Source organism: Cuculus canorus, chromosome 2 (assembly GCF_017976375.1).
Source record: "Cuculus canorus isolate bCucCan1 chromosome 2, bCucCan1.pri, whole genome shotgun sequence".
Lineage (NCBI taxonomy): Eukaryota > Metazoa > Chordata > Aves > Cuculiformes > Cuculidae > Cuculus > Cuculus canorus.
In genome coordinates this window covers 37,392,481-37,418,070 of record NC_071402.1, presented here as the reverse complement: position 1 = coordinate 37,418,070, position 25,590 = coordinate 37,392,481, and the positions used below count along the sequence as shown (strand labels likewise).

At 44.8% G+C, this 25,590-nt stretch overlaps 1 protein-coding gene and 4 non-coding genes across 5 annotated transcripts in view; 1 reads left to right on the top strand and 4 right to left on the bottom strand.

Annotated features, from left to right (window-relative positions):
• The window catches only part of DNAJC5B (DnaJ heat shock protein family (Hsp40) member C5 beta), a 41,334-nt gene extending 17,648 nt beyond the window's left edge, over positions 1-23,686 (top strand). The window contains exons 3-5 of the mRNA XM_009570882.2: positions 10,279-10,492; positions 14,245-14,419; positions 20,552-23,686. Coding sequence (XP_009569177.2) covers positions 10,279-10,492; positions 14,245-14,419; positions 20,552-20,646 — 484 coding nt within the window. The 3' untranslated portion in view covers positions 20,647-23,686. The remainder of the gene's footprint in view (positions 1-10,278; positions 10,493-14,244; positions 14,420-20,551) is intronic.
• TRNAY-GUA (transfer RNA tyrosine (anticodon GUA)) lies at positions 1,619-1,707 on the bottom strand. Its single transcript is given in 2 exon segments — positions 1,619-1,654; positions 1,671-1,707. It is a non-coding gene; the product is annotated as a tRNA-Tyr (tRNA).
• Positions 4,668-4,756, bottom strand: TRNAY-GUA (transfer RNA tyrosine (anticodon GUA)). The gene is given in 2 exon segments: positions 4,668-4,703; positions 4,720-4,756. It is a non-coding gene; the product is annotated as a tRNA-Tyr (tRNA).
• TRNAA-AGC (transfer RNA alanine (anticodon AGC)) lies at positions 6,085-6,157 on the bottom strand. The gene has a single exon. It is a non-coding gene; the product is annotated as a tRNA-Ala (tRNA).
• TRNAY-GUA (transfer RNA tyrosine (anticodon GUA)) lies at positions 6,479-6,567 on the bottom strand. Its single transcript is given in 2 exon segments — positions 6,479-6,514; positions 6,531-6,567. It is a non-coding gene; the product is annotated as a tRNA-Tyr (tRNA).
• Positions 23,687-25,590: the final 1,904 nt, after the last annotated feature.

The window sequence follows — 25,590 nt, the reverse complement described above, 5'->3', positions numbered from 1 at the left end:
AAATGCACTTCATCTGGGCTGTCAAACCTTCAGCCCTCATAAAGGGAATAGAGTTCATTCCCGATTGACTGGTCCTCGGAATAACTAACTCCCCAGTGCCAGTTTCATCCTTACTGTCCCCAGGTACAGTCGCCCCCACTTGCTCTGAGGTGATGTACTGGTGGTCCTCTCCAGCACACCATCTCTCAGTTACTGGAGTCCCACTTCCAGGCTCACTCCCAACTTGCTGCCATTCCCCATCTCTTGTTGCCCCAACCTTACAGTTTGCAGGTGGGAGTTGCTCAGCCGCACTAACTCCAGCAGCCTGCTGATTTTGTGAGAGGGCGCTGCTCTAGTGATCTATCTCCCTCTCACATTCCCTGATCGTCCTTAGTCTACTCAACTTCTCCCTCAGCTCTGCCACCATGGGAAGTAGTTCCCCTACATGGCAGCTTCCACAAGCGGAGCCAGTGCCAGAGGCGTGAGCTAGCCTAGGAGGGGGGCATTGCCTACAGCCCAGGGTCTGGGGAGCTGCATGGGCCCACTGAGGCTCTGTCTGGGTGGCAACATCTACCCTGCTCACTGCAACATTCGGAGCGGTTTTAATCTTCTGCCAGGTGGCCACCATGGTCCATGGTCCTTTATGACCGGCGGCCGGAGGCCGGCCTCCAGCCCTGCCCCGCTCGGCCCCTCCCCCTCGGCCCCGCCCCCCGTTACACTAACACACAACACTCCTCTTCGCTGTGCTCGCAGGGGACGGTTTAAATCTCCCGCTGTAACCGCCGGGATCGCCCCCTCCCGTCAGGCACCGCGGGGGACCGTCCGCTGCCGCGCGTCATGAGTCGAGCGCCGCCCGCCGCGCTTGGGGCTGTGTTTTCCTGGGCTTTTCCCGGTTCAGGGAAGGGCCCCACCGCAGTAATCACCGTCCTGCCGCTGGATGCCGCAGAAAAAGCCATCTGGCAAGCAGGGAGACTGCATGGCACCAGAGTGTACCCTTTTTCTCCTGCCTGGCTGTGTTGAGGGTAGGAAAATGGAACCTGTCCTGCTTCACTTGTGGGCCATTTTTTCTCATTCTTCTGAAAATCACGGCCATAAAAGCCTAACTCTTGACTCGCAAACAGCCTGGTAGGCAATCTCATAAGCTGCTGTTTATCTCCTGCAAAGCCTTCTGTTCTCCAGTTTCTGGACAAGCCCATATTCGTTGGTGTTTCCTCAAAGGGCAAACATGCGTGCTCCAAGCCACCATGGCGGCCTTGATCTAAAGGCATTGCACTTGGTCATTGCTAAGCGAGCGCTTTACCACTTGAGCTAATTCCGCAACCCACAGCCTCCTTCTGAGGTCCTCTCCCCTCCCAGGCTCCCACCCCATGTTGAGCCTGACCAACACCCAAAGCCTATGTCTCCCACTGGCCTGGCTCTCACGCCCACAGCCAGACACTCCTTTTCCTCATGCAGGTGACCCAGGACAAACTCAGTATTCAAGACCACCAGCCCCTGACCAGGGTTCACCCAAAACTGCTTGGCTGTTCGTCTTCCGCTCCAATGGAAAGAGTTCAAGGCTGGGCAGGCCTTGCTTGGGAGCCATGTGGTGAGGGGAAAATGAGAGGTGCTGGTGTGTGGGCCGGAGCCAAAAGGGCACTCCTTCGAGCCGGAGTTGAACCAGCGACCTAAGGATGGCCGTGCAAGGGAGCCTACAGTCCTCCGCTCTACCAGCTGAGCTATCGAAGGAAGCATGGGAGCAGCCCTGGACCTCACCCTCCACACACTCATTCAACACTTTCTCATCTACTCTTCTGCAGGATGCCTCTGCTCCAACCTCCTGCTTCAAACAGCCTCAGCTCCAACACCACAACACCTTGCTTGACCCTTCAGCCCATCAGCCCATGCAGACCACAAAACACAACAAAACCCACCAGATCCTTGCATGTCATCTTCTTCAGCTGGACTGTACTCAGCATCAAAAGAAGCTAACCCATCTTTAAATGCAACTTTTCTCCATCCAATTTTGATGTGACATATTTTGCCCTCTCGTCAAGCAGCAGGCAAGAGGACAACATTTCCCCTATTCACTCACCTCCTCCTAAGTGCTGGAAGATCATGCGTAAGCCCTTTGAAATTCTCTTTCAAATGGTTGAACGTTCTCAGTGTCCTCCAACCGTGCTCACATAGAAATCCCTCCATTTGCTCAGTTTCTTGGTGACCCTCCACAGAATTCACTCCATTTTATTGATGCCTTTGAGGGCAATAAATATGGGCTTGTCCAGAAACTGGAGAAGAGAGGGCTTTGGGACAGATAAGCAGCCATTTATGAGAATGCCAAGCAGGTTCTCAAAGGTGGACATAGTTCTTGAGATGACATTTGCCGTCTGTCATGCACAGAGGAAGAAAATAAGTTCCCCTCTTAAATGACTCATGCTGTTCTGTTCTTTGCTGTCTGAGTGCAATGTGAGCTCCCACAGCTCTCAGAGGACATTGACCTCCTGCAAAGGGCCGCATGTGCAGGCAAGAGCAATTGAAAAGCATTGTAGAATGCAGGCATTGATCCTGGTGCCTCTCACATGCTAAGCGAGCACTGTACCACTTGAGCTAATTCCCCAACCCACAGCCTCTTCCTGAGATCATCTCCCCTCCCTGGCTCCCACTCCATGTTGAGCCTGACGTGCACCCAAAGCCTGTGCCTCCCATTGGCCTGGCTCTCACACACAATCCCTGCCCAGGGTTCACCCTAAACTCTCTTGGCTGCTCATCTACCCCAACAAAGGAAAGAGCCCAAGGCTGGATAGCTCTTGGGGAACCATGTGGGCAGGGGAAAATGCGAGGTGTTGCAGGGTGTGGGCCAGTGGCAAAAGGGCAGTGCTTTGAGACAGAGTTGAACCAGCAACCTAAGGTTGGCTGTGCAAGGGAGCCTACAGTCCTCTGCTCTACCAGCTGAGCTATTGAAGGAAGTGTGGGACATAGACAACTCATGCTTTCACTGTGCACTCATCCAACCATTCAGCTCTCATACCACACCCGCACACCCACACAACTCTCCTCAGCAGCAAGAAAGAAAGACATGCCTTGCACCTACATTGTCCACAAACTCTCAGGCCCATCACACCTACCACGACACGCCCAGACACAGTGGCTTGCACTAAGGAAGAATCAAAAGCAGAAGGCATTAGTGTCATAGGGGGAAGGGACAACTCTATGACACAAAGCATCTGCATAACTCAGATGAAGGATCACGCCCAGTGAGTTAGTGAAACGTCCACACTGACAAGTCATGGAAGAGGTCGAAAAAGCACATGTGTCTGCAGTCAGGGTCACGTTCCAGGGTCAATATGACTGGAAATCCCTATAGCTGTGGCCATTGCTGAGCTGCATGGCAGGACTCCTGTGGTGCGTTACAGAAAAAGAGTGAATGCACAGAACTAAACTTAAATAGTGCTCCTGGATATATGGCTGGATGTGGAGATCTAGTAAAAGACTGGACAGGGCCACTGAAGCTAGTTACCGCATTAAGGGCCTTGAGGACGTGTAAGTCCAGCCATGCAAGGAAGCCTGAGGTCCTCTACTCTACTAGCAGCACTATTGATGGAACTGCAGGAAATCCAACCTCTGCCTCCATGACATAGCCACTAAATATTCATTTTGGGTGACACCTTAGCACAAGTCTATTCAACCATCCTCCTCCAAGATCCCTCTGATCAAAATCACGTTGGTTTGTTGAAGGCTTCAGCCAGTCAACTCATGTCACTTTGCAAGCAGGGGGACTGCACGGCACCATAGGGCACCATTCTCCTGTCTGGCTGTGCTGAGGGGAGGAAAATGGAATCTGTACTGCTTCACTTGTGGGCCATTATTTCTCATTCCTCTGACAATCACCACAGTAAAAAGCCTAACTCTTGACTCTAAAACGACCTGCTTGGCATTCTCATAAATGGCTACTTACCTGCCCCAAAGCCCTCTCTTCTCCAGTTTCTGGACAAGCCCATATTCATTGCCCTCAAAGGGCAAACATGCCTACTCCAAGCCATCATGGTGGCCTTGTTTTGAAGGCACTGCACTTGGTCATTGCCTCTCTTCTGTGTGGAGACTCAAAGTTAGTTACATTAATCCAGAGGGTGTCAGACAAGTGCTGAGTAGGAGTGGAGGAATTCTTCCCTCAAGGCAGAGCCTGTGCTGCCCTTGTTGCAGCTCCAGATGCTGTGGTGTTCTGAGCAGCCCAGGTACACCGTGGCGTGGCACAGCTCCCAGAGGACATGGAAGCCAGGCAAAGGGCCGTGTGTACAGGCAAGAGCAATGAAAAGCATTGGAGAATGCAGGCATCGATCCCGCTGCCTCTCACATGCTAAGCGAGCGCTCTACCACTTGAGCTAATTCCCCAACCCACAGCCTCCTTCTGAGGTCCTCTCACCTCCCAGGCTCCCATCCCACATTGAGCCTGACACGCACCCAAAGCCTGTGCCTCCCACTGGCCTGGCTCTCACACCCACAGCCAGACACTCCTTTTCCTATTATAGGTGACCAGAGACAACCCCAGTACTCAAGACCACCAGCCCTGCCCAGGGTTCTCCCAAAACTGCTTGGCTGTTCGTCTTCCGCTCCAATGGAAAGAGTTCAAGGCTGGGCAGGCCTTGCTTGGGAGCCATGTGGTGAGGGGAAAATGAGAGGTGCTGGTGTGTGGGCCGGAGCCAAAAGGGCACTCCTTCGAGCCGGAGTTGAACCAGCGACCTAAGGATGGCCGTGCAAGGGAGCCTACAGTCCTCCGCTCTACCAGCTGAGCTATCGAAGGAAGCATGGGACCAGTTCTGGACCTTGCCTCCACACACTCATTCAACACTTTCTCATGTACTCCTCTGCAGGATGCCTCTGCTCCAACCTCCTCCTTCAAACAGCCTCAGCTCCAAACCACTACACCTTGCTTAACCCTTCAGCCCATCAGATCATGCAGACCACAAAACACAACAAAACCCACCAGATCCTTGCATGTCATCTTCTTCAGCTGGACTGTACTCAGTGACAAAAAGAGTTTACCATCTTTCCTGACAACTTTTCTCCATCTGATTTTGCTCTAATGTCTTCTGGACTCTCAACAAACACCAGACTAGAGGACAAAATTTCTCCTACTCCACCTCCTCTTAAGTGCTGGAAGGTAACGCGTAAGCCGTGAGAACATGGAGCCTAGACACCTCATGCATCAAAAAGCCTGCGGTCTTCTACTCTACCAGCAGCACTATTGATGGAACTGCAGGACTCAGTCCAACCACTGCCTCCATGACAAAGCCGCTAAATATTCATTTCGATGACACCTTAGCACAAGTCTCTTCAACCATCCTCCATGTATCAAAACCAGAAGGCACCAATGTCATAGGGAGGAAGGGACAACTGTATGACACAAAGCCTCTGCATAACTCAGACGAACAATCATGCCCAGTGAGTTCCTGAAACGTCCACACTGACGAGTCATGGAAGAGGTTGAAAAAGCACATGTGTCTGCAGTCATAGTCACGTTCCAGGGTCAATATGACCGGAAGTCGCCATGGCCATGGCCATGGCCATTGCTGAGCTGCATGGCAGGACTCCTGTGGTGCAACACAGTAAGAGAGTGAATCCCCACAGCTAAACCTAGAGCTCCTGGATATATGGCTGTCTGTGGAGACCTTGAAAAAAAGCGGTAGGATCCACTTGGGCCCATTAGATCATTCAGGGCCGGGGGATGCATGTGGCTGACCCACACCCAATGCCTGGACAAGCCCGCATTCATTGGTGTCTCCTCAAAAGGCAAACGTGCCTGCTCCAAGCCACCACGGTGGCCTTGTTCTAAAGGCATTGCAACCAAGCCACCACGGTGGCCTTGTTCTAAAGGCATTGCACTTGGTCATTGCCTCTCTTCTACGTGGAGACTTGCAGTTAATTGCATTAATCCAGAGGGTGTCAGGCAAGTGCTGAGTAGGAGTGGAGGAATCCTTCCTTTAAGGCAGAGCCTGTGCTGCCCTTGTTGCAGCTCCAGATGCCGTGGTGTTCTGAGCAGCCCAGGTACACCGTGGCGTGGCACGGTTCCCAGAGGACATGGAAGCCAGGCAAAGGGCCGTGTGTACAGGCAAGAGCAATGAAAAGCATTGGAGAATGCGGGCATCGATCCCGCTGCCTCTCACATGCTAAGCGAGCGCTCTACCACTTGAGCTAATTCCCCAACCCACAGCTTCCTTCTGAGGTCTTCTCCCCTCCCAGGCTCCCACCCCATGTTGAGCCTGACGCGCACCCAAAGCCTGTGTCTCCCATTGGCCTGGCTCTCACGCCCACAGCCAGACCCTCCTTTTCCTATTATAGGTGACCCAGGACAACCCCAGTGCTCAGGATGACCAGCCCCTGCCCAGAGTTCTCCCAAAACTGCTTGGCTGTTCATCTTCCGCTCCAATGGAAAGAGTTCAAGGCTGGGCAGGCCTTGCTGGGGAGCCATGTGGTGAGGGGAAAATGAGAGGCGCTGGTGTGTGGGCCAGAGGCAAAAGGGCACTCCTTCGAGCCGGAGTTGAACCAGCGACCTAAGGATGGCCGTGCAAGGGAGCCTACAGTCCTCCGCTCTACCAGCTGAGCTATCGAAGGAAGCATGGGAACAGCTCTGGACCTCGCCCTCCACACACTCATTCAACACTTTCTCATGTACTCTTCTGCAGGATGCCTCTGCTCCAACCTCCTCCTTCAAACAGCCTCAGCTCCAAACCACTACACCTTGCTTAACCCTTCAGCCCATCAGATCATGCAGACCACAAAACACAACAAAACCCACCAGCTTCTTGCTGTCATCTTCTTCAGCTGGACTGTACTCAGTGACAAAAAGACTTTACCCATCTTTCCTGACAACTTTTCTCCATCTGATTTTGCTCTAATGTCTTCTGGACTCTCAACAAACACCAGACTAGAGGACAAAATTTCTCCTACTCCACCTCCTCTTAAGTGCTGGAAGATTGTTGCAGCTCCAGATGTTGTGGTGTTCTGAGCAGCCCAGGTACACCGTGGCATGGCACGGTTCCCAGAGGACATGGAAGCCAGGCAAAGGGCTGTGTGTACAGGGAAGAGCAATGAAAAGCATTAGAGAATGCGGGCATCAATTCCACTGCCTCTCACATGCTAAGCGAGCACTCTACCACTTGAGCTAATTCCCCAACCCACTCTACCACTTGAGCTAATTCCCCAACCCACAGCTTCCTTCTGAGGTCCTCTCACCTCCAAGGGTCCCACCTCACTTCGAGGTGTCCCAGCATGCAAAGCATTTTCCTCCCATTGTCCTGACTTTCACACCCAGAGCCAGCCACCCCTTTTCCTCATGCAGGTGACCCAGGACAACCCCCATACTTAGGACAACCAGCCCCTCCCCAGGATTTGCCCAAAACTGCTTAGCTGTTCGTCTTCCTCACCAAAGGAAGAAGTCAGTGATTGGAAGGTCTTGATGGAGAGCCATGTGGTGAGCGGAAAATGCGAAGTGTGCAGGGTCTGGGCCAGAGGCAAAAGGGCACTTCTTCAAGCCAGAGTTGAACCAATGACCTAATGACGGCCTTTCAAGGGAGCCAACAGTCCTCCGCTCTACCAGCTGAGCTATCAAAGGGAGGGCAGGATTGTGTGTGACACACTTCGACACTCCATACCCCCGGTGCATCTCACCTTATATCTGCCTCCAAAATGTTTTTTTCTCCACTCAAATGTATCTTCATCAGACCTATCCCTGCAGAACGGTCCAGCCTGTTCGCTTTCTCATCCTAAGCTTCCGACTGACGGAGGTGTTGAGTGTATTTCTCTGACTTCATCTCTGTAAGTGCCGCATCTGCCTTGTGGAGTGGCTGTTTCTGTGCTTGTTGCTTTTCTTTCCCAAGCACATCACATTGCTTGCTGCTGTGAAGGGCTGCAGTGGTCTGTGGTCCCAAAGTGGTGAAGGAGAAAGCCGTTCATCATGAGAAAAATCATGATGGACATAAATCCATGTGTTTGGTATGGGAAGTAGCAGCAAAATCCTTTGTTCATGGACTAGTTTTTTTGGCTGCTTTTTTTTTTCTTTTTTTTTTTCTGTATCAATTATCCTGTAACTGGGAATATCACTTTTCCAGGGACCCACGGGGAAGCTTCTATATAGCTGATATTTCTGTTATGTCACATAGTTCTTGTCCTTATTTTTATTGTTTCTTGGGTTGGAATTAATGGTCTTTTTTCTCAGTCACATGGGTTTCACTACCAGTATATAGATCTCTTTCTTGTTACTAAATCATCTCCGATTAGTATATGTTGTCTTTGAGTGAAGGGAATTGTTTTGTTAACATACTGGTTTTGGTGAGGACAGTTTTCCCAAAGTCAAAATAAGAATATATCTCATCTTTTTTTAATTGTACTATGTTGAGAATCGTTCTGTTAGTATACTGAAACAATGCTAAGTAAAGTGAGTGAGCAGCAATGTTTTTCACATTTTTGAAACTAAATTTTGTTCAAATTCTTATTTTTTTATGAGATTGTTTGGGATATGGAGAAGGCAGAAGATATCTTTATGGTTGTGAGAAAGGAAAGAAAGGCTGGAGAGTGGTTGCCCTATGCCTGCAACCACAGATAGGTTTTGAAAGTAATACTTCTCCCTTTATTTTTATTTAATCCTAATTGTTGGAGGTTTTTTTCAGCTAAGAAAATGGATAAATTGCATAAGCTACTTAAATAATTAGATGGCACATCGTGTCATTGAGTCATGCAAGACTCAGCTTGTTTTTCCAGTTCTCCTAATTAATCTTTTATTACATTTAAGGTTCCACTTGTTAAATATGACTGAAAATTTATGTTAAAGGTGCCACAGGTGCAGTGTATTAAATATGACTGAACGTGAACCCCTTTATGCTGTTACCTCTTGAAGACACGTTTAAGGAGTTATTTACTATCTATGAGAAGATTAATTGGGTTCAGTGTACAGAACTGAAGAGATCGTTGGCAGAGACTGCTCCCAGACTCTTCTTAATCTTGATATTGGCTTAGTGTCTCCAAGGCAGGATCTGTCATCAGGAGCAAAGTAGTTAGATTTTACCAGGGAAATAACCGGTACTGGGTCTTCAGTGGAAAGTCAGGCAGGACCCTACTCTGAGGATAAATTTCTTAGAATAAGTGTGGGCAAACTGCCTTCACACTCTAAATAATATATTTTTGGCATAACAGTTATGGCTAGCTCTGAAACACTCAGAACATTTGCAGAACGCAACAGAGCTCGACTGAGGTGAGGATCGCAGAATTTACAACACTAACAAGTCACTTTTGTTGCCACTAGAGGTCAGCACTAGTCATTAAATAAATGTCCTGGAAAAATCTTAGTGCCAGTTCTTCAAAGGGAGTGAAGGTTTTTTAAAAGATACACTGCCGTCTATGCTTGTTTTACAGGTATGTGTGGGCTCACACTGCCAGTGCTCCAAAATGGCTGGAAGCAATCTCTTCCTTCTCCAAGCTATGCTTCCCTAGCACTGCCCATAAGCCAAGAGTCCCACACTGTTCCTTTCAAGCTGTACCTATCCCCAGATGTCGTAGTGCTGCGTGCAGTCAGGGGAAAAAGACAGCACTGAGCTATGTCCCAGCCAAGGCTTCCCACCAGCATGAACAGCCCAAACAATTGACGATCAGTGCCCATTGTTTTAAGGACTGTCTCGGAAGCGTGACAGTAGGGAATTAGGCCCAAAGACAGATAGTTGAAACTAGGGCTAACTCACTATGCTTTCCCACCTCGTGCTTCAGAAAGATGCTTCCTTTCTATTGCACCTCCTGTGTTTTCCGTCATCCCTGCCTGGGTTTCTGCATAGGCACTGTTCACAAAATTTTAATGTAGTATTGATAGGTAATCAACTACAGCATTTCCTCTGCTGTAAGCAAAGGATAAGCAGGGTGATCATCATGCTTTTAAACAACCTTTTAAAAAAATCTTTATCTTTGTTGAAACCTGCTAACTGATGCAAATCAATTGGCAATCATAATACAACGAGTGTAGGTGATTTATTATCATGCTGCGATCTGTGCTTCCAGCATATATCACTGTCTCATTTAACATGGTAGCTGACTATCAACACACTAAATTCATGCTCAAGATGATAGGAACAAGTCCCTCACCAAAACTTTCACGTTCAGTCACTTTGAGTCACTTTTCTTCTACTGAGTACATCAGAGCCGGAATAAAGAAGGCTGGACGTGCTGTTCAGAATGATTGTATCTCTACTAAAATATTTTGTGATGTTTTGTAAGTGTCTGTATATGTACACACATACAGAATATTTATTCTTCTTTTGGTTTTTTTTGTATCATTTTAAGAAAATTGGCTCTGAAATATCATCCTGACAAGAATCCGGACAATCCAGAGGCTGCAGAAAAATTTAAAGAGATCAACAATGCCCATGCAACACTGACTGATCTGCCTAAGCGAAACATATATGACAAGTATGGATCATTAGGGCTCTATGTGGCAGAACAGTTTGGTGAGGAAAATGTTAACACGTACTTCATGCTTTCAAGCTGGTGGGCAAAGGTAAGTTGTTACATTCTGTTGGAAATCAAATGTTACAGTGTACACAGACAATTGCATACACAAGGAAAACCCTGAAAAGCATAGTCTCTCTACAGGCCTAACAAATAGTAGGATCTGAATATAAACTACTAATAAGAGTTTAATTAGAAAACGTTATCTGGAATATCAACAGTGGCAAAATGTAACATCAGATCAGAATAGTGCTAATATAGAACATTTTCTTCCTCTTTTAACTTGGTAAGTAGTTAAATAAAGTGCATGTTTTGTAACACTATCAGACATTAATTAGATTTTCATCTAGTGCTCTAGGTCAATTTTGACTTTCTTTTCAGTAATGACTAAATAAAAATGACTCATTGTTCAAAAACGAGAAGTCCCACTTATGTGACAACCAGTTAGTAAGTTATTATAGTACAAATTTAGCTGTGTTCTTTGCTTTATATAGCACACAACATAAGTAAGCAATAATAATAAATAACATTCTGTGATTATGGTGTCATATATATGCCCTGGTGGGGTAGTGAGAGAAAGGAAGTCAAAGAAAAGTTGAGAAGGGTGGAGTGGAGGAAGAGAGCAGGGAAGGATGAGAATGATGTATCAGAACTTGGCACATTGCTCAAGGAAAAACACATCATGGGCTGTTCTGGCATAAAGGAGTTATGTTCATGTGCTGTCTTATTTCACTGGAGTCCCCTGATGTTTGCAGATGTCAAATTTCAGTGTTTCTGTGAATACTAAATGTTACAGAAATGTAAAAAAACAACAGAAATACAAGCACGCAAAATAAATACTGCTCCCAACTATTTCCAGCCACAGAAGCACAGGAAGCCAAGGACTGTGCTGGAACACATAGAAAAATTATCTGTACTATGTGAAGCAAACACACTATAACAGCTTTGATCTGAGAACTGTGAAACATGGATTCCTGCATCCAGCATGGATCTGGCCAGTGCTTCATTGCCATGCAGTCCCTGTTCAGACTAGGAAGTTGCTTGGGCACTTCTATAGGTCCGAGAAGCCATAATTTGCCTGCTGAATCAGGATGAGATGGGAGCTGCTCAATGCAGAACACTGAATGAAACTAATAATAAAAAACCGATGCTGAAATTCCACTTGCAAAGGTGCAGTTGCACCCTCAGAAGCAGTCCGGAGGCTGCCTGCTGGCAGCTGCCAGTAGACAACTCCTGCTGCAGGCTAGACTCCTTGCCACAGACATTATCTTCTCTTGCTGGATCATTCTTTCTTTTCTTTGCTGTCCACTCCCTCCTTCAGCCTCTTTGTCACAGCTCAGATGCCAGGAAGCATTGCCGTAGAGATGAGAGTGCAGCAGAATTGACTCCTCTAACAGTCTTGGTAAACAAGGTATTCTTCACTGTTTTTTGCTTCCTTAGCGTTTGTTTCCTCTTCTGCTTACCAATTTTTAGCGGGGATTTTATGAAGCATAAACTCCTCTGTGGTTAGAAAATCAGGAACAGAAATCATGACTGTCTCTTTGACTCATAAGAAGAGCGGTGGAGAGTATAGAGAGGAGCTAGTAAATCCCTAACAGCTATATCAAGAATGTCTGGATTTTTTCTGGAAAAAAATCTGAAATATGCACATAGGCTCATTTGAGGATTGTCGCAGGTGGTCTTTCTATCCCTCCCCAATGCCAAATCTTGCATAAACAGACCACCAAGTGTTTTTTGCAAGCTGAGCTCACTATTCCTTAACTCTTTTTAACTCATGCACAGGTGCTGGGTCAGTTTAAGGCACTTATATTCACCATTGTAATACTATTGGAGTCTATTGTTGGACTAGATGATCTCCAGAGGTCCCTTTTCACCCCTACCATTCTGTGCTTCTGAGACATCATCTGCAGATGACCTCTGGACCTCTAATTTTCTCCATTCTGGTAGAAGACAGTAGGGACCATGAGCTTTTACTTGTTATCTCCTCTTAAACTACCAATGTTCCTAATAAATCCTCTTTCTTACACTGAGAAAATCTGAGAATTTGAGGAGGTGTATCATTAGAAGTAAGCAAACTCAAATGAAAGAAGAAATGCGAAGTGAAAATTACTTTTTTTTTTTGGAGTGCCAGACTTCTTAGCAGGCATATTGAACTGGGAACATACTGACATGGGTAATGGGAACTTTAACTGCTTTTCCACTGAGAGGCATAGAGGTTCTTTGTTCAACTGTTTGAAAAAAAAAAATTCTTCCTCTGCCATGAAGACTATTTATTGACTACATCAATATACTGATTTCTGATTTACCAACTATGATAATAGATGCACAAGATATCTGGGAACATGCAAGGTATCATGAGTGCATTCAAGTATATTTTGCCTCCATATGCTTTTATTTTGGGTTGCCTTTTTTTTTTTTTTAATTCCATCCATTGTGGAGATTTATTCTACTTTATAACATAAATGATAAACAGCCAGGTAACTTTTTTTAGGGGTTATGGGATTTGCTAACAGTTTCAGGTGTCTGTTGGAAGGAAAACATTTTAAAATAAAAAGTCAGAGTCGTTCTTTTCATTTAAAAGCACCTCACTCATTCTTGATATATGCCTATATTAATGTTTGGCATGTAAATATTCTTATTGCCTTCAAAGATGTTCTAGTTGGCCCCCACTAACGTTGTCTGAGACGTGCATGCATAACTGAGGATTATTTACATAGCTTCATTGTCAAAGTTTGACAATACCCTGACATTTGTGTTTACTTTATTCTTCAATTGCATGTTTTCTTATGAGTATAACGAATAGTTAGTGATGGGCAGACTGTGTAACCATAATGCTAAAGTCTGGCTATGCCTCCCACCCATATACACCTGGTGGCCACAAAGCTGTGCTGGCTCTACATATGTTTCACATACCACCTTTAATTCAGAGTTCCAGGAATGTCACTAGCTTTCCTTTGCTCTTACACCACTATGTCCATGAAGAGATGTGGAGATTTCTTCCTTAACACAAACATCTCAGCAGGCCTGGATTCTCCCTGGACCTGGAGCCAGGATGCCATCATGTGCCCATAGATTCCAGGGCAGCAATACCAGACGGTCGGCTCCCCTCCTGCAGCCCCGTCCCACTGCTGCAACACAGCATGCAGCTCCCAATGCAAACACCTGCAGAGCTGTGCTGTGAACTCAGGCAATGACCTCGTCTGGAGGAAGAAAACCTCTGTAAATTAAAGTTATCTGTCTGAGATCTCTGATCCCATCTCCAGGCAACTGCGCTAGCTCTGCTGAATCCTCTGTGCTTTGTGCCACAGGGACAGGAGTAAGACGAGGGCGATGCAGGTGGGAACTTCTTGCTGCCCCAGTCCCCAGATGAAGAAAACACAGCCTGAGGAGTCTAACTTGGGAGCTGTCACATGTGTGCTTCTGCACAGACTAATGGAGAGAGAGAGATGTATACCTTCAATGAGCAATTAAAATTCTCTCAGGGCTGAATCACTCTGGAAAGGTCTTTTAACTTCCCATTGAATGTGTGGGGAGCCTGTGGGATCTACAGTCCTGATTTAAATGCCTTAGTTCAGTGACTAAAATTCTGTGGGATGCATCTCGGTCTTTGCTTCTTTTTCTCTCAGCTTTGTTATTAACAAGAACCTGCCAGTAAATAAGTATTTGCAAAAATGAACTTGGGCAAATGAGTCCTTTTAAGGTTGGCAGGGTTTTGCATACTTAAGTTCTTCTGACAAGGCTGCCATGAGTTTCAGTAAGGTCATTGCTCATGGGGTTTTCCTCTCACTGTGTTTAATCCAGGTCCTGTTTGCAGTCTGTGGTCTGCTGACCGGCTGCTACCTCTGCTGCTGCCTCTGCTGCTGCTTCAACTGCTGTTGTGGGAAGTGTAAACCCAAAGCACCCGAAGGGGAAGAGCACGAGTTTTGTGTGTCTCCAGAAGATCTGGAAGAGCAAATTAAGAATGACATGGAAAGAGGTGTGTATTACAGGGGCTTACTGTGTGGCAAAGCTGTTGAAAACAATCTTTAAAGCTTGTAGACCAGAAGTTCTGCTCACAATTCTGAGGCTGTTTCCAGGCAGCAGTGTAGCCATGCCAATTCATTCCAACTAACACCACGACCTGACGATCTTCCCAAGTTGTGTGTTACTGAAAAACTATTTTGGCACTAGCAATCAAATATCTCCTCTATCACTTATAAGATACATCAGCCTCAGAAGTCTCAGGGCTCCTAGATCCTGAATTTATAGATTAGGGTCTACCTTGATTGGTGCTTGCCACATTTAATCTGCCTAAGAAGTCATTTGGGTTTTTATTCATGTAAAAGGCTTTAATAAAAGATGCAGTACTTCCAACAGTAAGGTTGCACCATAACTTAAGAGAGTTTGCATGTGAGCTGCCACCATCCTGCCCCTCTCCCTTCCAGTCCCTAAGCTGCTCACTGTCTTCTGCAATGGCAGTAGCGATTGTGCTGCCTTACCAGGAGCCAGATTTTAGATACAATCGAGGTGAAAACTAATCCTTTAAAAAATGTGTGTAGTTCCTTGCCCATTCAATTCCCTGCCATGCCTCTTAGTGGGGTAGGCCGAGTGTTAAGGCCAGCTCAAAGAACAGAGCAAGAGCCCCCAGCCAGGAACATGGGCTGGGGCAGTGGGACCCCCTTTGCAGCAGGTGACCCTCTTTTCTTGTATTTGCTGCATCCCCCAGCTGCACACTCAGGTTTTGGCTACACCAAAGGATGATGGTGGTGGTTTCCTAATTTGACACTAGAGTGGATTGCAGATATTGAACAAAGAGTCCTGTCCTAATCTACTGAAATGGGGGACAGTTGTGCCTTTACCTTTAGGGATGGCAGAAGTATTTCAAACTGGTTAGGTTTAGGTACACTTGCAGGACAGGCTGAGAGAAGCAACAACCTCTGCTTCAGCAGTAAGAGGCCAAGCTATCAGGGTAAGACCTAGGCCACTTTTCAGTTGCAAATTTATATAAACTATGATTAAGATTACACTTGTTTATGAAGAAGGACCTAGGCAGTCAGCTCACTCTTTTTCTCTTCCTTTGTTACGGAAGGTCTTACGGTTATATTCTTACATTTCTTTATGCTAAAATTAGCACAACCAGATTGCACATGTCAAGTTCCCTTAGCAGGAATAATTCCCTCCCCAACTTTTCACACAAATTTACCCTTCCATAAATATGTAACAAAACACTTGTAGTAGTTGAAACAAATGCTTTTTATATAACCGATATACGAATGTGTGGTGGTGGTTTTAAATTGGTTTTGCCTAGAGGCATATCAAGCTAAACACAGCTCAAAAAGTTATCATATTTGGTCAGTCTCTGCAAAAGGAACAAAAACTATTAGTGAAAACTTTATAACCACAATGTGTTATTTGAAATAAATATAATATACTCTATGACATTAGGTACCTGAAAAGGGCAAATGTAAATGGGTCTTGATATTTATAGTCTTTGACACCAAAGTCAAGCTTGAAATATAAAGATGGAATTTTAATGGAAAGAATGGTTTAATTCTGCCTTTTTTTTATTTTAATTTTTTTATTTAACAGGTATTTTGCTTTCTATGAATATCCAGCACAAAATTCCCCAGTGTCAGAAAAAAGTGTCTCCCTCCTTTCTGACACAGGTGGTATTTATTGGCATTCAGTAATCTTAGGCCACTTTCCCATCCCTTTATTTCTGCCAAGTCTCATTGAGTTATCAATTTTAAAAAAATAATTTAGCAAAGTTCCAGTCTGAAAAATTAATTGAATGTGCAATGGTGTGTTTAATTATTTTGAGGACAATGTTAAATATATAGGTAGGGCTTGGGAAACAAGTAGATATTTCTGCTTTTCCTACCCTTCTCTTCAATATTACTAGATTTTCCTATCAATCAAAACCGGCTTGCATCAGTAGAGTAGAACTCTCGCTATTTTAAAATTAGATTATAAAACAGCAACATATCAGGAATAAAAGTAAAAACTTCATGACAGAGGATAATGTGGGCATCTTTTCTGCAGCTGAAAGGAAAATATTAGGCATTGTATTTAATAAAAATTAATGATGACCAGCTCAAATGGCACTTTTTCCCTCCCTCCTCGCTCCCTCATCCCCCTTCAGATTTTAGGGATGCTGACCAAAAAAGTGCAGCTGACTAAGAATGACATAGATTGAGCTTTTCCACCAGACATTTTTAAATATTCAGTCATAGAAATTAAAACTCAGTGCTTACTTTGTGTAAATAACAGAAATGCTCCTGTAGGTAATTCAGAAACAAACTATAATCCCTCCTGCAGGAGAGTTCATTTTGGAAGGGGAAATCCTATTAGGATCCAAATTCTCCACATGCCTTCTGCCCACAGACTGAACATTCTAGCTGGCAATTAATTTCTTTGCTTCCTGCTGTTGCCAGTAGCCATATTATTGCTAGCCAGAACTATTTTACTAAGGTCAAAATGTAGATTCTCAAGCTAAGGCCATACTTTAGTTTATCCAAATATTTTGTAGTCAGTCATAGCTTTTCTCAGGAATGCAACATCGATAAGGTATCACCATTCCTCATGCTAAAAAAGCAGCATGAGTCTCCATCGGTTGCTGCTGCACTCAGTGGAAGCTGCTTGGAGCTGGCCCTACTGTGCAGAAGAGGCAATGTGCATATTGTGGGAGTCTAGATTTAGACTTCATCTTTTGAGTTGGCGCTACAGGAATAATTTTCAGAGTCCTCCACATTTCTCCTCAACAAAATCAAAGTGTTACACAATTGATTTCATTCCTCAGATTAACATACCACATATTTGTTAGCAAAAAAAAAAAGGTGTGTGAGGCCAAAAATTCAGGGATCCATTCCCTAAAATGTAAAAGGTCCTCCACATTTCTCCTCAACAAAATCAAAGTGTTACACAATTGATTTCATTCCTCAGATTAACATACCACATATTTGTTAGTGAAAAAAAAGTGTGTGAGGCCAAAAATTCAGGGATCCATTCCCTAAAATGTAAAAGAAAAGCAAGCTGCCGCTAAAATCAACTCAGTCATGTCAAAGGCTTCAATTCTGATGAAATGGCACATTCTTATAGAAGAAAGTTTTATTCAAATATATTTGACTAGTTCCAGTGCTCAGCTAGTTGTAGATGCGCTATGAGAGATTAATTTCACAGCGTGTACTCCCATGAGTAGCATTACTATCAGAACTAAAGAAACACAGGGATTTGCAAGACCTTGCCTGCTCTTAGTTTACAGTCATTTCTTCTTTTCACTATTGATTTGTACCACAGAAAGACTGTGGCTTAATGTATGATGGAAGACAAAAAAAGTAAGTCTTATATTTAGATTGTACATTTTAAACATGGCATTTTTTGGCTTTTCAGATCAAATATGACATTAAAAAAGTGTAAAGTAGGGTAATCTGTGGTATCATGCTATGATGTATGGGTCACCTGAGAAAACACTCTGGCAGAGGGTCTGCAGCATGAACGTATGAGTGGTTCATCGCTTTCTCTCTCACACACAGGGCAAGTTGCCAGATTAGTGAGGCTGCATCTCAAATACTGTGTTCAGTTTTGGGTCCCTCGCTACAAGAAAGACATTTTGATGCTGGACCGTGTCCAGAGAAGATCAATGAAGCTGGTGAAAGGGCTGGAGAAGCGTTATGAGGAGCAGCTGAGGGAACTGAGGTTGTTAAGCCTCAGCTTAACTGAGGTTGATTAGGAAGCTGAGGGGAGACCTTATCACTGTCTACAACTATCTGAGAGGAGGTTGTAGAGAAGTCCGTGTTGATCTCTTCTCCTAAGTGACAGGTGATAGGATGAGAGGGAATGGCTTCAAGTTGCATCAGGGAAGATTCAGATAAGACATAAGGAAGAATTTCTTCACCAGAAGTGTTATCGAGCACTGGCACAGACTGCCCAGGGAGGTGGTTGAGTCACCATCACTGGAGATATTTAAAAGACAGGTAGATCAAGTGCTTAGGGATATGATTTAGTAGTGGACAGGTACTGTTGGACCTGATGACCTCAAAGGTCTTTTCCAACCAAGCAGTTCTGTGATTCTATTTTGCTTCCACTGAATTCAATAGCAAATCTTATGTTGACTTTTGTGGTCTCAGAGGAGACGAGGTTGGAATTTAGATTGCCTTGGTACTTCAGGGTGTAGTGATGCACTCAAGTAGTTTAGCAGGTTCGATCTTCTCTCCTATTTGGTTATCATTGTAAGAACAAAGTAAGTCATTTCTAGACCAACTTTCATTTTAGAGAAAATGAGATCTGGGAGAAAAAAGGAAAAAAAAAAAAAAAAGAAAAAAAGAACCTGAATAACAAAGTATTTTCCCAACTCAGAAGCAATAAGTTTTCAGCACTTCATTGTCTCCTCCACACTCCATATGATACCAATGTAGGCGAACAGTAAGCAAGAGCTATCTATAGAAAACAGTTTAAACTGTGAATTCTGTGGCACCTCCACTCTGCAGATCTCCGTTAGCAGGCTATATTTGTATAGTTTATTATACCATGGGTCTCTGTTCTGAAAAAACATCATACATTTTAGAAGGGTGTGGGCTTGGGGAAGGTGTCAGCTCAGATCTGTCTGCAGATCAGCTGGAAGCAACTCGACAGATTTGCAGTGGGCCCTATTCCCTGGTTGCACGTCTGGGTATCACAGCAAAATGAACTGCTAGACTCTGCCCTCCATCAACAATCTTCCATAAAATGAACAACTTGGAGGCAGCAAAGGGTGGGAGGGAGTGATGCTCAGAAATCTAGAAAACACATTGCAACCTAAAAATGGATTGGGACTGCCAAACTACTCTGTGCCCAAGCTGAGTTCCAAGCATTAATTACTCATAGACTTTTAGAAGTTACAAAACATGTCTGCCTTTGACCTTGTATCTAAATACAGAATTGCCTATACAGAGAAGCTGCCTGGCATTTAATCATTCTTGCCTTTCACCTTGACAGACTCAAAGTTGTTTTACCCCCACTGAGGGGAAACCGTATGGCACGCAATTAGAGTCCTGCTCTGGGTTAAATCACTTCTGTACATTACATCTTTTGCCCATGATTCATCCCATCAACTGTCATGTAAACAGGAAGAAATGTCAGATGATTTCTTTTTCTTAACATTCGGTCATTTGGCAAAAAAAAAGTCATCATTTGTATTCAATTACTGTGAAGGCTGTGCTAGTATCAAGATATAGATAGTCCAGAGCTTTTCATATGAAGACACTTCACTGAGATGGCTGAACCTTTCAAAGTCAGTCTTTGAGTCTTGATTCCCCTCCTCCAACCCCCTACTCCCCCTGCAAAATGGTGGATTGGAAAGAGGCCCAGGAGAAGGGCAGCCAAACCTTGTTCATTGTCAGAGGGAACACAACAGCCATCAGGGAACTCTGTAAGGATTTCACTTTCCTCCACTCTACAACAAACACATTCTTTACAAATATATTAGGAAACCAAACACATTAACTGCATGGAATGAGAAAGTTATAAGCAGCAAGGATTTATGTAGTGATAATGTGAGTTTTTGGCGGTTCCAAACTCATTAAAACAGTAATTCTCAAAATTCTATCCTAAATATATTACATAAGACTTCAAAATGCAATTTAGCATTTTTATTTAACTAGCTGGCTTTCAGGATCTATATGATTTCTTGCCTCTAGAGTATATTACTGCTCATACATTTTTTTCCTTTTAAGTCTTCTTTCTTTACTATTAACTTTGCCTTTTTCAAGACTCATTTCTGGCCCATTCTTGCAAACACTGTCAAGGTTAGTGCTTGCTGACTCACAATAGTGCTCATTATATTCAGACATTTGCAGGAACAAGCACTTGCAATTGGAACAAGCAGGGACCCTCATCTTGCAGTCTGTGCAAAGCACCAGGTACAGCTAATGTCCAGTTTAATAACAGCAGCAATAGTCATCCAGAAATCTGCCATTACATATGGACAAGAAGTAAGAGCATTTGTAGACTCAGTGCCCTCACAGATTCTGTGAAGGCAAAATAAAGCCATAGCCAGAACAGTATATGAAATGTTGTGGTGCTAACAAGAAATCTGACTTTGGTAGCAAGCAAAGAATTCTTAAAGTAGTTTTTGTTTTCCTCCTCTATTTAGATGGTGATGCTCCTATTGTGCTTCAGCCGACTAATGCAACAGAGAAGACACAGCTAATAGGAGACAGCCATCAGAGCTATCACACAGACTCCTAGAGCGGGCAAACATGATCAGTTGGTTCTTCCCACTAAGTCTCACAGCAAGAAAAAGCTCTGCAGCCTATACTTCTAGTCATTTTTAAGCTATTCAACAGTAACCCGAGAGTAATTTCCTATCAAGGCAGAATTTCTCTCTAGGCCACTTCCAATAGGTTGATATCTACGCTGTGCAAGGAGATACCTATGGTCAGCATAGAGCTCTACTGACCAGCATGCTGGTGTCTTATGTCTCCAAACTGCCAGGCCCAGTATGGTCTTTCTCTAACGACACTCCGTTTGGTATAGCTGCTATCCTCCCTGCCTTCAGCTAGGGCTTCACCTCTCAGGCACAGCCCCGAGTCCCTTTCTGTGCACACTGGCTCTGTCTCTTCCCCAGGAATGGTCCTCACATGCAGCAGTTTTGCTGGATCTGAAATGATGTGAGGAGGCTCTGGAGATGCTCTTTACTGGACCCTGGAGGGAAAGGCAGTGGCAAGGCAGTGGGGCTGTCCTTCCCAGAGAGGAAATGCTCTTTGGAGAGCAGCTAGCAGCTTGTTGGGGCCCAGCTCTGGCAGTTATAAACCTGAACCAGGATGAGGTGCTCGGATATCGTTCTGCTGGTGTTTACAACACAGGTTGCTCCAAATCCAGGAACCTGACCCAGTGTCAGAGGTACACATAGACTCTGTGTCCTCCCCTGCACAAGCTGCAAACCTCGGAGATGGGGGACAAACACCCCATGGAGGGAGAGGCTGGCCCTGGGCTTCTCCAGAGCCTCACTCAACTCCCTGTAGCCAACGGCAGCCCCATGGCAAAGTTCCCCTGATTCTGCATGGACAAGCCTGCAGCCCATGCCCTAACTTCTCCAGCTGTAGCTGCAAGGTGCTGCAAACTGCACCCCAGCCAACAGCTTTCTGCCAGCTTGCTTATTCCGTTGTGCCACTGGCTGCTGGCCCTGCTGCCCTGCTGGCACTGGGCTGGAAGCCATCGTGCCAGCACTGGCACTGGGACTGCGTGAGCAGCAAGGACTTGGCAGGGCAGGCAAGCTGAGGAGATATCATCCTCCTCACAGCCAGGCGCATTGTAGTGAGAGGGGTCCTCCCCTCTGCCCGAGGCACAAAGGCTTTAAGAGCACATGGTGTCATTTTAAGTAAGGAGATAGGGATGAGATGTACGTTCAGGTGCACCACTGAACAAATCAGCAGAGATACACATGGTGTGGCTAAAGCAAGCATGAAGAAATTAGGCCTCTTAATTTGTAAGAGATAAAGAAATACCTCCGAGACCTTAAACTTAGCATTTCACTCATTTGACATAGTAGTTTAATTCTTAGGCAGATTAATTGCTCTTTATTAATCATGTTACATCAATCATTGTCAGTTCTGTGCAATTGCTATTTTTGCTCCTCTAATCACAGCGCTGTGGTCCAAAGGGGGTCATAATGTATCACTGAGTTATATAGACCAGTGAATACACATCTAGTCAGAAGTCTTGTTCCCTTCCTTAAAATGGGATCCTGTGATTGTGAAGCATTATTGCCTTCCCTCTATTCTCACTTTTCACATCTAACAGCATTCAATGAAAGCTAAATATATGAGAAAACATGTGTTTCATCACACTAGCTCTAACTCCAAAATCAAGAAATACTACTTTTAACATTTTTTTGAAGTTCCCATAACACATGGATGTTTTAAAAGCCATTAATTCCAGTTCAGGTTATATGTCTGTTCTCCAGGTGCAGGCATTGGAGCCAGATAATGCTTACATTGCCCTCAAAAAATCCCTATTTTTCTGCTTCAGAGAAGAGGGGAAGCCCCAGCATGACTGGGCCAGTGAACAGGCATTTGCTCCCCTCCTACCCTTGAGCTCTTCTTGTCTTCAGTTGCATATTGCAAACAATTTTGGAGGCCACTCATACATATGCAAGTCCAGACCACTCTCCTGCCTGCCCAGGTGTGCCAGGGGGATGTGCCCATCCATTCCAGTGGTTCAAGAGAATGGGCGTTGGTGACACTATCCTGCTGCAGAGGAGATGTGACCCTGGAATGCATGTTCCTAGCAAAACTTCCTGCTGGGCAGCTGGATCAGCATTGGGGTGCTGGTGCTCCAAGATGGGCAGGACACAGCACACTGTGTACATGCCAGGGGACACCAGCAGACACTCAACCCATCATACACATGCACCCCCACACCTTCTGGCTTTTTTCACTATTCCCCTTTGCACATGGTTTGCTCTGGTGTACGATGTTATCACCCCATGGAGGAGCATGGAGAACGTGTAGCATGTGACAAATTGGCAGGCTAAGTGATTTCTGAAGTTTTACTGTCTGGTAGAGAAATTCACTGTGAATGTGTGCACATGTGACATTGAATATTTCCAGCAGACATGGAAAAGGGAATGGGAAAGAAGTCTAGCGTAAAGTTATATGTTATATCTTGAATCATTTGCCATGTGAAATCTCTCTTCCTGCTTCTGTGGAACTGCACAATTGATTTCAACAACAGCTACAGATCAGGTCTAAAGCTGGGGAGGGAAAAGTAAATCCCAGATTAGCAAAACCAATTGGGGAAGTCTTTCCATGCAACACCTTTGATGCCCATCCAGATCCCACTCTATGGGGCAGAGCCAAAGTTTATTGAAACCAAGGAAGTTATTTTCATGGGCTCGAGATGTGCTGTAAATCATGTGGTTCCTACTCACTCTTTCTAAATGAGAGACTTGGGAAAGATTTATGACTTGATCTTGCAATGTGATGCAAAGAAGGACAAGCTGCTGCATGTTTCCAAAGCCCTCTTACAGACATGGGGATCTCTACAGAAGAGGAAATTTAGTTTTCAGAGTACCAGAGCATTTGCTTCTCTCACCACTGTCAGGATCAACTATTCTGATGAATTTACTCATGTAAATCAGCCGTGATTTTACTCATTGGTTTGCTTTTCGGAAGAGTTCCTAACGCAAACACAGCTATGCTTGCCTGATCTGTTTCCATGTAAGGGTCAGTTGTACACCCATTAATCTTTTCAAAATGTACATATCCTCAAATTTTTTTTTTCTGTTTTGCCGCTTTTATTTATATATGAAGTACTGTATATTCAAATCTACCTTTGCTGGTGACCACTCTGACTAATAAAGATTGTATGTATGAATTGTAGCACTCTCTTTTTGCATGCTATCAACATCTCATGCCGGTAACAGCTAGAAAAGCTGTTGAGACAGCTGTTCAAAATTATGGCTTTGCACCCTGGGAGTGGCAAGCAGCAACTCAGTGTTTCCCTGAACAGGAACTTGGTTTTGGATTGCAGCAGATGTATCTACCTATGCAAAGCAGCCAGAGCTATAGCCACACATTGCAAATCCTCTGTGTCTTTGTTTGCATTAAAAAAACAGCAGTGTGATGAAGTTATATAGTTTTACTGGCATCAGTTCCTATATGGAATGATTTCCCCCAGCAAAGGGTGTGGGCAGAGAGTGAAACCACTGCCGAGGACAATGGTAGAAGTCCTGTGAACTTCCCTGAGGCTGGCATCTCACCCAAGGGTTTTGCGTCTGTCCAAGAGCCAATAGAGAGTGCCAGATAATCTGGGGCTGCTACAGGACTGGAATATTTCTCACGAGGATGGTATCCAGCCTCTGTGAACTCAGAAGCCCATGCTTTTGAAAAATGGACAAGAGGCAACTGTTTTGGCTGGTTGTATTCTCAAAGAGCCATCCCTTTGTGTGTTTATATATTAACGCATACCCAGATTAACTCAAAATACCAAGTGGAAGAGGCACTGTGGAAGATTTAGGCCTACCAAGAGTATAACCTGTTATTTAGGTAGTTTGTGCACTTTTCTCCCCACAACAAGTTTCTACAATAAACCACTCTGCTTAAACCAGAGAACATCAAACGTAATTGTATGTCATTTAATTTCATTACCTACCTTCCCTCAGAATGAATACTCAAGGTATGGGTGTGAATTCAGCCAAAAAGAATTACATTTCTGCCTCTTTTTAGAATGAAATCATTAAAGAAAAATGACAAAGCATGCAAAACCGAGCACAATTAAATTTAACAATTTCTTTTTCTGTGCAATCATTTTCTATAGAAGAGAAACTGTTCATTGCGCTCTTAGAAAGCAGGGAGAAACATGACAGGGGACAGCAGCCGCCTTTCTTCCCTCCATGAACTAAAGACACCTAAGTCAGCATCTCCTTTCGTTTTGAGAGGGATGAATGGGCACAGAGATTTGTCCAGGAGGACTCAGTCTTTTGTGCCAGTGTCACCTGCTCCAGGGTTGGGAAGGTGACAATATGGGGTAGCCATGTGGTAGCCAACACCTACAAGATAATCTCAGGAAGACTCTGGTAAAGGTCATAGAATGATAGTAACACCAGGTTGGAAAAGACCTCTTAGATCATCGAGTCCAACCATTCCTATCTGCCACTAAACCATATCCCTGAGCACCTCGTCTGCCCGTCTTTTAAACACCTCCATAGATGGTGACAAAGATCCATCATTTCCCACTAGCAGAAAGAGTTAACATGTGCCAAGTATCACCTGGCTGGATTTTAAAATGTATTCCTCTGGTGGCAGCATGTAAATGTACAAATATTTCCTTATCCTGGAAGAATAGTGTCTAGACATTTGAGGGAGAGAAGAGGCTTGGGAAAAAGCCCCTCAGAATTTCAACATCCTAATTAACTGCAGTGAGATGAAGAGATCTCGACGGGTATCATCCTGCACTGACTTGCTTCGTGAAGGCTGGCAGTGAGGTGGAGTAAGAACATGCATTTTGCTTGCCTTTAAAAACGAAAGAGGTGTTGGCAGGCACCTCTGCTCCCGCAGCAGCAGCTCCTGCTGCAGCTCAGCGAGGCACAGCAGAAGCGGTTCGGCTTGCAAGGCAGCTGCTTCCCCCGGGTTAAAACCCAACCGCAACCGCCACTACCTAAAAAGCAGCTGTTTAAAAGCGGAGGGATAA